This window comes from Pistacia vera, unplaced genomic scaffold (genome assembly GCF_008641045.1).
Source record: "Pistacia vera cultivar Batoury unplaced genomic scaffold, PisVer_v2 Contig260, whole genome shotgun sequence".
Classification (NCBI taxonomy): domain Eukaryota; kingdom Viridiplantae; phylum Streptophyta; class Magnoliopsida; order Sapindales; family Anacardiaceae; genus Pistacia; species Pistacia vera.
Genome location: NW_022196069.1, coordinates 1028802 through 1044289, shown reverse-complemented (window position 1 = coordinate 1044289; position 15488 = coordinate 1028802). Strand labels below are relative to the sequence as shown.

Sequence of the window (15488 nt, the reverse complement as noted above, 5' to 3'; positions counted from 1 at the left end):
TTAGTATGTAATATATAGGTGATTTGATTGAAATTATTGTTTAAAAATTCAATTTAAGGGTGATATTTTATCTTGATTAGCATAATAAGAGAAGCAGACGTTGTGATTACGTAACTCAGTAAGCCAATGACTCTGATAGTAAAAGAACGAAAGAGAATCTAATATGGTTTTTCAAATTCAAATCCCCTTAATTAAAAAAACGCAAAAAGAGATTTTAATATGATTCCTTTAATTCGATTCCTCACGACTCTAATAAAATGACCATTAAAACTCTTATTCTACTGATAATTCTAGGTCCCAAGGGATTAAAACTCATTAACGAAACTTTTTTCATCACCCAACTAAACCATCTTGGCATTCCTCGTTTTTGACATCCATCTCACAAGATGGCAAGTACTAAAGGTCAAAAGGTTTTTATTATTTAATTGGAATTTAATAATCCATATCACATGATCCCTTTAGTTGAAAATTTTGAATGTAAATAAGAATATGCATATCAATAATGACATTCAAAGAATTAAAATTGGGTTTGTATCTTAGCTAGCTAATTGATGTGACAAATGACATAACCTTATCTTGTAATTTGTCGCATTAAATCTTTTAAGAATGTATGAAAATCTCTTAACTTTCACTCCATTTTCTGTCTTTCCTTGTTTATTTTAACATAAACGCCTTCCATCTTCAATCAACAGCCAACAAAGTGACAGCAAAATCAGATATTTTAGAGGTAACTTGAAGACTATTTGTTGAATAAATAGAGCCTTCGATGAAGGTAGATGAACAGCCACATAATGACATAAACGTGATAGAGTGAAAGTATTTAATTAAAAAATGTGATATCTGTCTCTGTGAACACGGTGTTACATTGCAATAATAATTGCATTTTCTTAGTGAAATTCATTAGTAAATAACAGAAGTGGACTAGACAAAAGCTTGAATTTATTCCCCTTTCCAATCTACTATTGCTAGTCTTAACTACACTATGAGATGCAAAGACCATTAACTTCATTTCAAGCACTTCAAACAAGGGCCACCATATTGCTGCAACATGCCATGCTATAAGGCAACTTAGTATTTGAAGTTCGCATCATGTCATGCTTGAAGGCAATCGGATAATTTATTTGTCATAAACCAACCTCCATATCACCCCTCTCATAACTACTGACAGTATCCCAGATGCTTCAGCAACTGTAAATCACTGCATACAAATTTCTTTCTGCATTAAAAGTGGCATATAACTGAACACCCAAAAACAGCAAAAAGAAAAAATAGTGTATAGTGTGATTTTGACTTCTACTTTTACAGAAGTAAGAACCTCTTAAACAGTTAAACTCTCATTTATAAGATAGTTATTAGATCACAAGCCACACAGTTTCTAAATTGCATCACATGATGAAAACAAAACAAAAATAATGAGGTTACACCTTTCAAAAACTACCATATATGACATAAAGCAAAGAAAGCGACTTAATATGGATACCTGCTATGACTGGTGGTGAACAAGTATTGACAACACAGATATGTCACTTCCACTGGGGCCATCTGATTGAATCTTCTGATCCCTTCTTCACCTTAGAAGGACCGGAATTCTCAGTGGAGTCATGCCACACCATCTCCATCTGGCAGGGAAAAAAAAAAAGGGAACATATGGCAATTAATTAAAGAAACAAAACCTTACAAAGTTCAGCATGGTATTGGGCTGAGAGAAAAGAACACAACTGAAAAGATTGGGGCTATAACACTAGAAGTATTCATGTCTTTCTTTTGCATTTGAAATATGAGAACCATGTCAAATATCATGAGGACAAACTCCTTCCTAAATCACGTATCTGTTCAAAGAAAAGGGTCAAAATAGATTCTACGTTTGGCTAGAGACAGACTTGGTCTGATCATGTGTGTGTATTTGGCTTAAATGCAGTGTAAAGCACAATATTTAGAGCTAAGGGGAGATACCACACAACGAGAAAATGTGAATGACAAATTATAAGGTAGTTAAAACATACCTCTCCAACAATCACTGTGTCTCCTTCTTTTACACCAAGCTTCATGAGGGACTTGTTCACACCACAAGCCTCCAAAACATGTTGGAATCTCTTCTCAGAATCTATATATCTGTTTCCAGAGACAACACAAAAGAAGATGGCACTTAATCCCAGATGGGAAAAAGTCATGCATCATGATGAATTTGAAGCATATTCTTGAGGTATAGGATTTGGTCAACGTAGAGACAATATTTAGAGCGGCCTGAGCTACTTTTTAACAGATATGGCCTTTGTACAAAAAATGCATCCGATAGTAAGAGCAATATATCTCTTTGTTTCAACTGAAATCTCATAAAAATAAAGTGCTTAGATTTTTATCATGCAAATGCATATTTTTAATTGGTGAATTTAGGAAAAAAAAAAAAAAAAAAAAACCGTAATGTTTGTCCTGAGTAATATGCTAGACATGTCTAATATTTGTGAGGGAATCAAAATTTTCAAATTATTGTAAAAAATATGGAAGTCTTAGATGGGATGACATTCAAGTATGTCTGTATATATGCCAAAAAAAAAAAAAAAAAATGGCAATCATTCCTCAAGCATAATAACTGAAGGTTCAAAAAAGAAAACAAAAAAATGACAATATGATTTGAACTGGATCTACATTTTCCAAATACACATACAACTACTCCATTGGCAATTAATAATATGAAATGATTCTCAAAAAAAAAAAAAAAAAACAAAAGGTTGCTGTAAGGTCTTTGATTTATCCATCCACATTCATGACGCGGGCAGAGTGAAAAATCAGGAATATGAGAGACATGGCTGAACACAGTGCAACCATGTAATGAGGAAATTCAGTAAAATAGCAATAGCAGTGATCATAATGAGTATATAATACCGCCAATTTGTCATCTGAACAAAACGTTGCAAGCCAGATCCAACTACATGCCAGGTGTTGGAACTACTATCATGAGAGATATCAAATTCATTGATAGCAGCACTTCTCTGCTTCTGTACCATATCAGCTACATGGTTCAAGTTTACTGGACCTATACAATCAAAAAAGAAAGAACTAGTCAACACTATACAAGCAGCACATTATAAGGATTAGAACTACTTGGAATATACAAATACTTTACGCATACAAACAAAATAAATAACATAAAAAAAACCTTAAAAATTAAAGTAAATAATTTTGACCTTCAAATTCTTTATTGGCTTGTTTACTTTTCCTTAGAAGTTCATAAGCTGCACAAATTACTTCATGGGTGCCCTCCCTTTTCACTGCACTCATGCAGAAAGGTTCAATCCCACGAGCTTGTAATCTTTCCCTAAATGAAGACCACTTTTCATATGCTTCTGGAAGGTCCATTTTGTTATAGGCAACTACATAAGGTTTCCCAGCAATTTCAGGACTGAACAATTCTAGCTCAAGACGAACTGCATCAAACTCAAATTCTGGTTGCTCTGCTGAGCCATCAATAACATGAACCTAGGATTCCAAAGTAACAAACATTGTATTAGTTACAATAGGACGACTGGAAAGAAATCTAGATAAATGACTGGCGTGATAGAGAGCTATGGCAATAAGAACTAGCACTTTTTAAATTATTATAACAAACATGCTAAGTTGGTTTTGGATTTTTCCATCTTCTACAGTTTAATTGATTCTAAGTATGTAACAATTCAATAATAAAAAGCTAAAATATAGCAATCTGCTGTTATGACAGAGATTCTGTACCAGGGCAGAACACCTCTCAGTGTGCCTTAAAAATTCATGACCTAAACCAAAACCCCGGTGGGCTCCTTCTAGTAAACCAGGCAGATCTGCCACTACCATGGTAGAATCATAATCAAAAGAAACAACACCGAGATTGGGAAGCAAAGTGGTGAAAGGGTAATTTGCTATTGTTGGCTGAGCAGCACTTATTACACTCAAAAGTGTGCTTTTCCCAGCATTTGGAGCACCCACTATTCCAACATCTGCCACCAGCTTCAGTTCCAACTCCAACCACCTGATCAAGAATACCATTATCCCCAACGTCCATATAAAAAAATGGGTCATGCAAAGACATAAACTGCTATTACATTGTTTGGGGTTGAATGGGGAAGGAGACCAGTTGATGTAGGACTTCCTCCAACTACCCCAAACTACTAAAAGACCAAAAGGGAAGAAATGCAAACACGCTCATCCTTACTATTTGTGACACCTGACAACTTTCAACCATCTAATCTGAAAATTTGCAAGTATATATTAGAAAAACATGATGTATTCGCTTAGCCTCTCAATGCAAGCACCCAAATAACCTGTTGAACTCTTATTAAGGTAAAGTTCCTTTGGCACACAAAAAACAGAAGATGCTCAAAATTCTCAATTTTCCCTAGATATTAGCTCAGACCAATTTGAAAAGCAATTTGAGGCAAAAACATAAGCATCTATACCCCAAATAAAAATATGCACACATAAACATATATTTTTCAAACCAGCCTGTATTGACAATCACAACGAGGATAAGTAAATGCTGCAATTCCAAAAGATATAAAATGTTGGAAGAACTCACATTTCAGGACCTTCTTCCCCATTCTCTGCAATTCTGGGCACCTTATTCATCCCAGACTTAAACGATGCATTTCCTCTGCCACCTCTACCACCAGGCAACAACAAAGCCTTTTGTCCAGGTTGCAATAACTCCAACAACACCTCTGACTTTCCTGCCTCTCTAATAACCGTCCCAGGGGCCACCTTAATCACCACGCCCTGACCCTTTGCCCCGTGCTGCATCCGCCCCTTCCCGTGCGACCCTCTCCCGGCCCGAAAATGCACGCTGTTACGAAACGGTAACAACGAATTCATCGAATCATCAACCTCAACGTATACGTTCCCGCCTCTCCCTCCGTCGCCACCCGAGGGCCCACCCAAAGGCACATACTTCTCGCGACGAAATGCCATGACGCCGTTTCCACCATCCCCTGCCTTTACATAAATCTTCGCTCTGTCGAAGCATCGCATAACGGCTGGAACTCCTTTCTCTTTCACATCCAATTCGCCTTCGTAATATCCATTCTCATCATCAACATTTACCATTTTGCCACTGTCTTCATATTCGCTGTCGTATTCTTCCTCATCACTATCGTGTTGCGCGGTTCCTTCGAATATATCAAATCTTCCATAACTGATCCCGAAGTTATTCTCCAACTGTTTTTCTTCTTCTTCTTCTTCTTCGTCTTCGCCTTCGCTTAGGAGATTTTCAATTTCATATTCAGGATCGTTCTCTATATTGAGCTTGGCTACATCACACTCCGAGAGCTTGATTTCTTCTGAAATTTCAAGCGAGAAATCGTCTTTTGGCGGGAGGCGTGTGTAGGTGGTGGCTTGACAGCCGGCTAATGGCTGCGGCGGAGCTTTGAATGAACTGCCTCGAAATTTGAGCTTACTATTATGTTTTCTCGGTGGAAGATTTTTCGCACGTTTAGGTTCGTCCCGAGTTCTCGAACGAGATACAACTTGAATCGGAGATACGAAGCTTAGCGACATGGAAGCCATTTGCCGTGAGAGAAGCGGCAAAGTGAACGAATTGGATAATGCTATTAAGTTTAAGTGGTGACAATGCGTTGCCGTTTGGTAACTTTGGTTCAGGTTCATTTGGTCGCTCTACACGGTATCGTTTTGCTTTTATCAATGAAATAATTTATTTTATTTAAAAACGGGCCAAGTCTAGTTGGGTTGGACTTGGACTAACAATCAGATCCATCAGGGATCCTTCTTCAAATAATTATTATTTGACCCCTTTTTAGGGGCTAAAATAATAATCCAAAATTTGAGAACCTCTAAAAGAAAAATCCTATTTTACCCTCATTTTCATCACCATGACACAAAACCCCAACATCAAACAAATTGCTAATTTTGTGGAGGCACTTTAATTATTATTATTATTAAATATTTTATATTCCGAAATTTAGATTTTGTTAAAGATTCTTTACCATTATCATTGTTAAAGCCATGGCCTCCTAATTAGTTTACTTAAAAGTTAAAAGTATCTAATTAGTAGACTAATTATGGCATTGGATTGGAAAGATAATAACCTGAATCATGTCCCTAATTAACTTAAGTAAATTAGATTCTCAAAGGTTATGAAGGATTAATAATGGCATCACGGGTTTATATCAATTATTACATGACTTTATGTCACATGAGATTGAATTATATATTTATAATATAGTATATATTTATAATATAGTTTATGGAATCATCATTTTTGAAACCCATGCTATTATCAATACAATTTCAATCAAACACATGTGGTTACATTGTGTCAGTCAAAGTGCGTTTAGTTCCATATTTATACTCATATTTCCAATCCTATTCCCCAAATATTGTTTGGCACATTATTTGAGAAATAGTACTATATTTTTTAATTACTTTTAGACCTCTTAAGTTTATTAATTTCATTAAATACCCCCAGAAAAATGTTTAAAAATTAACAAAAACACCTCCACCGATCCATACTTGCTAGATTCTGAAAACCACCGTCGGTGGTAGCTAGAATCTGTCACAACGGCCTACACCACGACTGGAGCCAGAAAATGCCAGATGACGGCAAAAAAAATGGTCATCGTTGACGACCAAAGATGGACTTTTGCGGCCGTTGACGGCCACATCTGGTTGTAAATCTGACTTTTTCCGGCTAGATCCGTGGTGGATCTGGCCGGAAAAGGCCATATCGACGCCATACCCACCAAATCCGATCGGTATGTGTCGTTACACAATTTTTCGGTCAGATTGCAGCGGTGGTGGCTAGAATTTGGCACTGCGAGTAGTAGGGGTGTTTTTCATTTTATAAAATTTTTATATATTGGGGTGTTTAGTTAAATTAGCAAACCTAGGGGTTTTTTTATAAATTTTTTAATTTTACCTCGTAATACTCTCGTATTCAACTATCCAATATTATTTCTAAAATTCTATCCAAAATAATAAAACAAACAGACCCATCATTTTTTAAACCCATGCTATTATCAATACAATTTCAACCAAACACATGTGGTTACATTGTGTCAGTCAAATTAGTGTTAACTGTAAAATATCAATGGTCCCTGTAAAAAATAAAATAAAGATGGCATAAGATTATGCATTCAATATTTTTATACAATATGACATGATAAAAGATGATTAGATAAAAAATTATTTTTAATTTAAAATCAGTCAAAATTAAAAGGGTCCTTGGCTGCTAAAGAAGTGTGTCGTTTTAGTGTCGATATATATGATTTTAAAAGGGTCCTTGACAGAATATTAATAAACCCCTCAAAATTTCTGACGTCATTTACACCCCTAAATTATTCCATTTGTACTCGCACAAGTTTCTTCAATTAAATGTAAAAAAAAAATTCTTCTATNCAAATTGCTAATTTTGTGGAGGCACTTTAATTATTATTATTATTAAATATTTTATATTCCGAAATTTAGATTTTGTTAAAGATTCTTTACCATTATCATTGTTTAAGCCATGGCCTCCTAATTAGTTTACTTAAAAGTTAAAAGTATGTAATTAGTAGACTAATTATGGCGTTGGATTGGAAAGATAATAACCTGAATCATGTCCCTAATTAAATTAAGTCCCTGAAGGATTAATAATGGCATCACGGGTTTATATAAATTATTACATGACTTTATGTCACATGAGATTGAATTATATATTTTATATTATAGTTTATGGAATCATCATTTTTGAAGCCCATGCTATTATCAATACAATTTCAACCAAACACATGTGGTTACACTGTATCAGTCAAATTAACGTTGACTGTAAAATATTAATGGGTCCCGGAAAAAATATCAAATAAAGGTAGCATAATACTATACATTCAATATTTTTATAAAGCATGATATGATAAAGGATGATTGGATAAAAATTTATTTTTAATTTAAAATCAGTCAATCATCTTTCGTCACATTATGAAAATATTGTATGTATAATATTACTCGTAAAGAAATATCGTGGTTTTAGTGTCGATATGTATGATTTTAAAAGGGTCCTTGACAGAATATTAATAAACCCCTCAACAATTCTACATCATTTACACCCCTAAATTATTCCATTTGTATTCACACGAGTTTCTTCAATTAAATGTAAAAAAAAAATTCTTCCATATGATTCTAAGTTGATATTCAACCTCAAATATCAAGATTTAAAAAAAAAAACTATCTTTAGATAGTCGAGTGCTTCGATAAAGACTCTTGAATGTATTACTCAAGAGATCTTGAGTTCATATTCTTTTTTGGTTGCTAATAGGGATAACCACTGAAGCTCTTATCCGGTTGATAGTTCTAGGGTTCTGAGAGATTAGTTGAGGTGCGCGTAAGCTGGTCTGAACTCCTCCGGACATTAAAAAAATTAAAAAATTAAAAAATGCCTAATAAAAGAAATTGAAGAAAGTAGAAGAGAGTTATCAATAATTGAAGATGAGGGTATTATTGACCAAAATTAGGGTGAAAGGTCTTCCTCACCTATCCTTTTAAAAGTTGGTTACTTTGAGCTTTTGTTAATCTTTATATCAATCTCAATCTCATCTCCACCTTTGCATTTCAACCATCAAACACTTTTTTTCTAATCACACTTCAATACAATTTTATTTTATTTTTTAAAATTATAATTAAAGTTTTAGCTCTTCCTTTTAGCACTGAAACCTTAACTGTTATTTGTAGCTTTTATATTAATCTAAACATCTAGATATCAAATAAAGATAATTGGATACACAATAATTTAGTATGGTTTAACATTATTTGTAATGCTCATGAGAAGAAAGTCTTTCTCATGAACAACTGCACGTAAATTCATTTGATCATGACGTATATACTCAATTACAGAAAAGGGTTTGTTGTATTAGTAGTGATTTTTTAATGACTGCGGTTGTCTGGGCTAACTTACGCATATCTCGATTAATCTATCGTGACCTTGAAACTACCGTTTGACTAAGAGTTCTAGTGACTACTCCTATTAATATCTGATGAGGGATTTAAACTCAGAATTTCTTTAGTAATACACCCAAGAGTCTTTATCGAATCACTCAACTACTCGGAAATAGGTAGTAGTATTTCTTGTTGCATGAGTTTTCCCAAAGAGATAATAAAACCAAACAACGCGGAAGAAAGCAAGTTAAATAATGAAATTGACAACTATCAGAGTGGTAAAGGCTTGGGGCCAAAGGGTTGCTGCCATAGTTATCAAATCGTGTATCGAAAACCTAATTTTTTGAATCGTGTATCATATCGTATCGTATCGTAAAATACGTCCTTTTTAAAAAAATTAATAAAATAATCAAAATTTTCTAAAAATTAATATAATCCCCAAGATTAATTAAAGAATTTTGTGGTATTATTGACTTTAAATTACGGTATTATATAATCAAAATTAATCACAAAACTCCAAGATCAATGTCAATATCTATATCTCCACTTATATTATTATTATCATGTAAAATGGGTAATACATATTCCTCTTCACTTTTTTCATGCAAAATAGGTAAATTTGGACAGGTTTTAGTGAATCGGGTTGGGTGACCCGGTTTCGACCCGATTTTTTTTTTGGATCTTTGGCCTAAATTAATAAAGTCGTATCGATTTATATCGATATTTTTAAGGATATGAACGGATACGTATCATATCGTAGGATACATATCAATGTATCGAATGGTTTAGGATACACCCTCTGATACGTATCATTGACGACCTGTATCGAATCGTATCGTATGATACGTATCGGGTATCGTAGGATACTAACAACCATGGTTGCTGCCCTTGTGGTCTCAAATTCGAATTACAAAAACAGTTTCAAAAGTCTTGTTTAGGGTCAAAAGACTAATTGAGGTGTGTGTAAGCTGGCACGAACATCTCCTATAATAAAAACTAAAAATAATAGTTTTATTCTTTTGTTTTATTTATTACCTTGTTTACTTTTTACAGGTGAACTTTTCTTATGACGTACGTTAAAACAGATAGAGTAATGGACATGATGCATTACCTTTTACCTGAAATGACGAAAAGAAATGCGATTTCAGTAGGGTAACTTGAAATCTTACTGGACCCGCCATTGAAATCGTGTGGTGGGTGATAGTTGGATGAATGGGGAACAAGGAATCTTGATGGGGCAAACCCACAACTAGGAATCATTTATTGTTATATATATAACTTGTACGTTAAGAAACTTTTTATTTAATCTTGTAGATATCTTTCATTTTTGTGTCTGAACTCTGAAGTTTCGACCTAATTGAATTTTCTGATTGATTAGATGAATGTGTGCTGGTGTTGAAAAGTACATTTCATGACGTGGTTGTGGGGAAGCGCTTTGTCATAATCAACATGACCTGCAGAACATGTGTTGTAAGTTGTAACAGGATCAGACTGGCATGGCCAGATTTAGTATCCATTGCCTTCATTACTGAAACTCTCTTGACAATATTTGAGTTTGAATCTAGCTTTAGTTCATTAACTTTCTCAATGGAATTGACACTCTTTCTTCTGCTTCCTTGAGGGATTTGCAGGGGGAAAGACCACACATATGAAGTGCAATCAAGACTTGGCATATAAATTTCAGTTTTGAGTGTTGAAGAAGCCATCTGGAGTTGAGTGACTGCACTACACAGCTCCCTTTAGTGAATTTTTGGTTTTACACAGAATCTTTATGTTAGTGGTTATGATAAAAGAAATGGAAGATGTTGTTTTATTGGATGGTGATGGGATCTGCTTGTTTCTGTTTATATAATTCTGACAATCACAGTGGTTAACTATCAGAGTTGTTCTTTCAATTGTCTGATTAACGAATGTCAAACTACTTGAATTCAACTGGATATAGATTCAGTAAAACTAACTGGAATAGTTGAAGTATTAATCATTGATAAAATGTTGCATCGCTCATTTATACTTACATATCAATCCCTTTACAGGAACCAAAACACCCCTTCCCAAATAATATTATAAATAATCAAATTGTTGATGGTGGTTGTTTATGCTTAAGCTTGGCTCAAACACAGGCACCAATCAAATCTCACTTCATTTTTAAGTAAATAATTCACTACCTAGAGTAATTGTAGCAGTTCCCTCGCCCATAAATGTTGTTAATGCCATCTCTTTCTCATGAATCCGTTCAAGTTCAACCATAACCATTTCCATTTTTGGTCGCCTTCTACTAGGAGAGCTCATGCATTGTAGAGTCAACCTGATCAAGTCCCTGATTCCATCTGTAGTGAAAGTTCCCACCAGTCGACGGTCCACAAAATCGTTTAAACTCAATCTTGATCGCACCTTAGAAAAATTAACAGAAATTAATGTGGTTCACATTTATTGGCTGCTCAAAAAGAAAGTATAGAAAATGATAGACTTGGGACAGGAATCCCCTTCAATGATCCAAATTTTAATAACTTTAAAGAAACCTTGGACTAAAGCATCGGAGTAATAAAGAATTCATATCTTACTCACCCATTCAATTAAGGCTTCATAAGATCCCAAGGAGGCAATACGGGAAGCCTCTTGTCCAGTTACAAGCTCAAAGAGAAACACCCCGAAGCTGTAAACATCATTCATTTCTGTGAAGGCTCCTGGTTCTTCTAGCCTAAGCATTGGAGTTCATGATGAATGATTAAATAGGTGTGAAAGCCAAATAATTTACAGCACAAAACAAAAAAAAAAAAAAAAAGAATCAGAAGAAATTAATTTACTCTGGATCTCGGAAAACATTGACATTGGTCATGTGAGATGGACCTGTTTCTTCTAGTTTTTCAAGTAGTGTTGAGATTCCTACATCTGCAACTTTAGCAATGAAGTCCTCATCAACCAACACATTAGCTGTTTTGAAATTCTTGTGCAGCAAGGGAGGTCTTAGACTATGCAAATGGCATAAACCTAAAAAAATTAAAATACTTTGATTTCAATCCTTCCCAGTTCTTGATAAATCTATAACGTTTTCATTGCCTTTACCTTTAGCCGCCCCCAGAGCTATGGATACCCTCTGTTTGAACTCCAGTTTAGTTGATGACTCTCGCCCGGTATCTGTCAAAGTTGAAACAAAAATTCTTGTGACATTTAATGCATAAATAATCATACAAAACAAAATTTTACAGGTGAACCATACCATATAAATGATTGCACATGTTGCCATTTGGTAGATATTCAAATACCAAAATTTGAGATCCACTCTCCTGACAGTAACCAAGAAGAGTAACTAAATTCCGGTGCCGAATCTCGGACAAGTAATTAACCTGTTTACTTCAAAAGACTCATTAATCTCTATTGAGTTTTTACAGATATTTTGCAATCTATAAATGAATATGTTCAAAATTAACCATACCTCTACAACAAATTCTTGTCGAGGAGGACCAGGGCGCCTTTTGATAGCAACGACAGTATCGCAAAGCAAGCCCTTGTATACTGGACCGAAGCTTCCATAGCCAATGAGACTACTTTCACTAAATTGCCTGGTGGCTAGCTCCAACTCTGCCATTGTGAAATGCCTTGCTCCATGGGGTCCAAATAGAGGCTGGTCTGTGGCTGAACTGGGTCCTGCCCCTCTATTCCACTCAACTGTAATGTTATAAAGTTAATGTGTGAACACACATTGTGACATTAGCAGCTACCAGAAGCTTCTTTCTCTTTGTACGCAGAAGACTTACCTAGTGCAGATGGATCTGAGGAACCTGTCTCTGAATTCTTGTTCAAAACATTTTTACACTGTGACTTGCAGAACCACAAAAGTCCGACGAATATTGCCATTAAAGCAAATGCCCCGGCAGCGCCTCCAGCTATAGTTGCAACCGATTTCAACATATGGTTTCAACCAACTTGAACATTGAACCTGTGATAAAATCATGAGTGATCCATCATCAGCATAGAGAAATAAAAGGGACTCAAAAGTAGAAGTGCATAAATGGGGGATTTTCAGCTTTAGGAGCTCAAGATTCCAATACCTATGCTGCAAAACTACAGTTGAATTAGTTATTTTTAAGTAAAATTTCTTATGTTCACATTGATATTTGAACAATACTGCTGCCGCTTCAAGTACTTCTTCTCCAGTGCCCACAAGTACTGAGAAACACAAAGCTTGCCGATCTTAAGGATCCACTTAGGAATCAGATATTTGGTCGTAATGTTCAATATTCTGCTTAAATCTGAAACAACAGCTCAGTAGACAACTCATTTGCTTTTCTGAGTACCCCACTTGGTTGTCCTATTCATCATCCAATGAAAATGTCACTTATAGAAAGCCCCCATCTACCAAGAACATCATGTCGTCCTCGCAAATCAAAGCTACTGTTTTTCTATAATTGCCCAATGGAGATATGGGAAATGAAAGAAACTAGGTAAATAGCTAGAAGGTGCAGAAGAGTAGATGTTATGACAAAATTGTTTGTATGTGAAGGCAGAAAGAGGAACATTGCAATATTCATAGGAAGAGGTAAAAGAGAGAGAGAGAGATGAGAAAGTATGGAGTCTCTCTCGTTGACATCATTGGTTAATTGGTACACAATGTGGAATCTGTCAATCGGAAAATCTAAGGCCATGTGGATTGTTTTATTGTTGTTACCAACTGTAAATATAAGTTGATTTTACTAAATAGATGCCGACATGCATGAAAGTGACTTTAATAGGAGAGTCAGTGGAGAAGACATAATTATTGAAGGGGGATCAAAAGAAAAGGTAGTTATCAGCCCTTCAATTTCAAGTCTTTTCCCTGAATTCACTCAATCTTTCTTTTTGCCTCTTTTTTGTCATCTGATCTGGATAGAAGAGACGCATAACCATTTCAGCTGAGCTAAAACATGACATTATCAAAGCAACAGATTCTGAGTTGCGATGGCTACATAGATGTTATTGCTTAAGACTTACTTTTGGAAATGAGAGTTATTGGAATGTCCTCTCTCTCCGACTGTTTTTGTGTAATCAACGAAGAGTGGGGAAGCCTACTGAGCTGTAACGTAATGTAAGTCTCTCTCTCTCTTATTTATTTATTTTGGTTTGATTTCCTGGTCTAAAAAGCAAATGAGGATTGGTGGAAAGGGAGTTGTCTTATTGTGCAGATCTAAAATATAATAGGCCAATCCAACAGTGGGAAATTTTGTTGGGAAAGGTAGATTTCTGAAACAGAATGTTGTTTGGATCTGTTGTGTTGTCTCAGACTGTGGCAGCAACCAGCAAGCAAGTGTTTCTTTTAGAACATTGTTTTTCTTTTAACTTCTATAATCTCATTCTTACTGCAACAAAACAATAACAAAAACTATATGGTATTCAATCTCTTTTGCTGCTAACCATTATGTCTTCTGAAACAAACTAGGAATTTTCCCTAGTCAAACATCATTTCATTTTCTTTTCTTCTATTTTCTTTTGGCCATGTTTGCCAGGTGTGAAAATGAAATTTTCTGCAGTGGGGACCATCTGGGTATCCATAGTTAATCAATCAGGGACACATATCAAACAAATCTTGGCCATATTAAGATCTACACTTCGTGGTCCATCAAATTATATCAACCCTAAAAACAGTAGATCCTTTTGCCTGTGACTGTCATTCTGCTTCAGCCTTTTCTGCAGAATTTGTAATGTAAAATATCAGTTAATCAAAGAGAGAAATATACAGCAGATTTTTTAACACTTATTTTTCCTATTTTTATATTTATATTCTATGTCAAACCCTTATTTATCTACTTTTGAAAAATCTAAGTCTAACTTGTCATATTGCAAATCCCTTTTATTTCGCCGGGGAATCTACTGACTGAAGTGTTTTTTTTTTCTTGGTTTACTATTCATCTTAACCTAAATCATAACTAATTACTTCATATTATGACTTTAATCTGTACATATTGTCTTTTCTTTTTGTCCTTCATTCTGGGTAGATACTGTTCAAAACTTTTATCCAGTTACTCATGCTAATTTTCTCATGAAAATGTAATGTTTTAAGTGTTACCAAACATTCAGCTCCCATATGCATTTCAAGGTTCAAGCTACAAGTTTTCTTCTTTCAAAGAAACACTTACCCTGCCAGATTTCGTTTAATATAAGTAAGTAATGAATGACGTGATATGAGGAGTTATTTTATTCTATAATTTTCCAATAATATTAACATTCTCGTTAAGGGTGAAATCGAGTCAAATTGAGTTAAGTACTCGGTTAATCGAGTCAAGTCAAATTGAGTATTTGGTTGATCGAACTTGACTTGACTCATATGCTAATTTTCTCATGAAAATGTAAAGTTTAAAATACTTTTATCCAATCACTCCAATGCTAATTTTCTCATGAAAATGTAATGTTTTAGTGTTACCAAACATTCAGTTCCCATATGCCTTTCAAGCTACAAGTTTTCTTCTTTCAAAGAAACATTTTTCCGACGAGATTTTGTTTGATGTAAGTAATGAATGACGTGATATGATGAGTTATTCTATTCTATACTTTTTTAATAATATTAACATTCTAGGTAAGGGTGAAATCGAGTCGAGTTGAGTATCTGATTAATCGAGTCGAGTCAA

General features: G+C 34.8%; 2 protein-coding genes across 2 annotated transcripts; both read right to left on the bottom strand.

Moving 5' to 3' along the window:
• Positions 1–807: 807 nt before the first annotated feature.
• Positions 808–5586, bottom strand: LOC116132852 (GTP-binding protein OBGC, chloroplastic). Its single transcript, XM_031418524.1, has 7 exons — positions 4547–5586; positions 3727–4000; positions 3186–3477; positions 2884–3034; positions 2004–2112; positions 1481–1619; positions 808–1188 (listed from the first exon to the last, which is right to left on the bottom strand). The coding sequence occupies exons 1-6, from the start codon at positions 5527–5529 to the stop codon at positions 1524–1526; spliced, it is 1905 nt and encodes a 634-aa protein (XP_031274384.1). The 5' UTR covers positions 5530–5586; the 3' UTR covers positions 808–1188; positions 1481–1523.
• Positions 5587–10874: 5288 nt separating this feature from the next.
• Positions 10875–13484, bottom strand: LOC116132870 (probable serine/threonine-protein kinase PBL15). The gene is made up of 8 exons (XM_031418552.1): positions 12939–13484; positions 12645–12826; positions 12323–12555; positions 12107–12233; positions 11953–12024; positions 11694–11877; positions 11455–11587; positions 10875–11280 (listed from the first exon to the last, which is right to left on the bottom strand). Exons 2-8 carry the CDS (start codon positions 12796–12798, stop codon positions 11035–11037), a joined length of 1149 nt encoding a protein of 382 aa, XP_031274412.1. The 5' UTR covers positions 12799–12826; positions 12939–13484; the 3' UTR covers positions 10875–11034.
• Positions 13485–15488: the final 2004 nt, after the last annotated feature.

Excerpts from the sequence above, each read along its gene's own strand:
- LOC116132852 (XM_031418524.1), bottom strand. The coding sequence starts at position 5,529 with ATGGCTTCCATGTCGCTAAGCTTCGTATCTCCGATTCAAGTTGTATCT. Across the intron at positions 3,478-3,726 it reads CTGAGAGGTGTTCTGCCCTG|GTTCATGTTATTGATGGCTC; the intron begins GTACAGAATCTC and ends TTGGAATCCTAG. Across the intron at positions 3,035-3,185 it reads AGCCAATAAAGAATTTGAAG|GTCCAGTAAACTTGAACCAT; the intron begins GTCAAAATTATT and ends TTGATTGTATAG.
- LOC116132870 (XM_031418552.1), bottom strand. The coding sequence starts at position 12,798 with ATGTTGAAATCGGTTGCAACTATAGCTGGAGGCGCTGCCGGGGCATTT. Across the intron at positions 12,234-12,322 it reads GACAAGAATTTGTTGTAGAG|GTTAATTACTTGTCCGAGAT; the intron begins GTATGGTTAATT and ends TGAAGTAAACAG. Across the intron at positions 12,025-12,106 it reads CATGTGCAATCATTTATATG|ATACCGGGCGAGAGTCATCA; the intron begins GTATGGTTCACC and ends CAACTTTGACAG.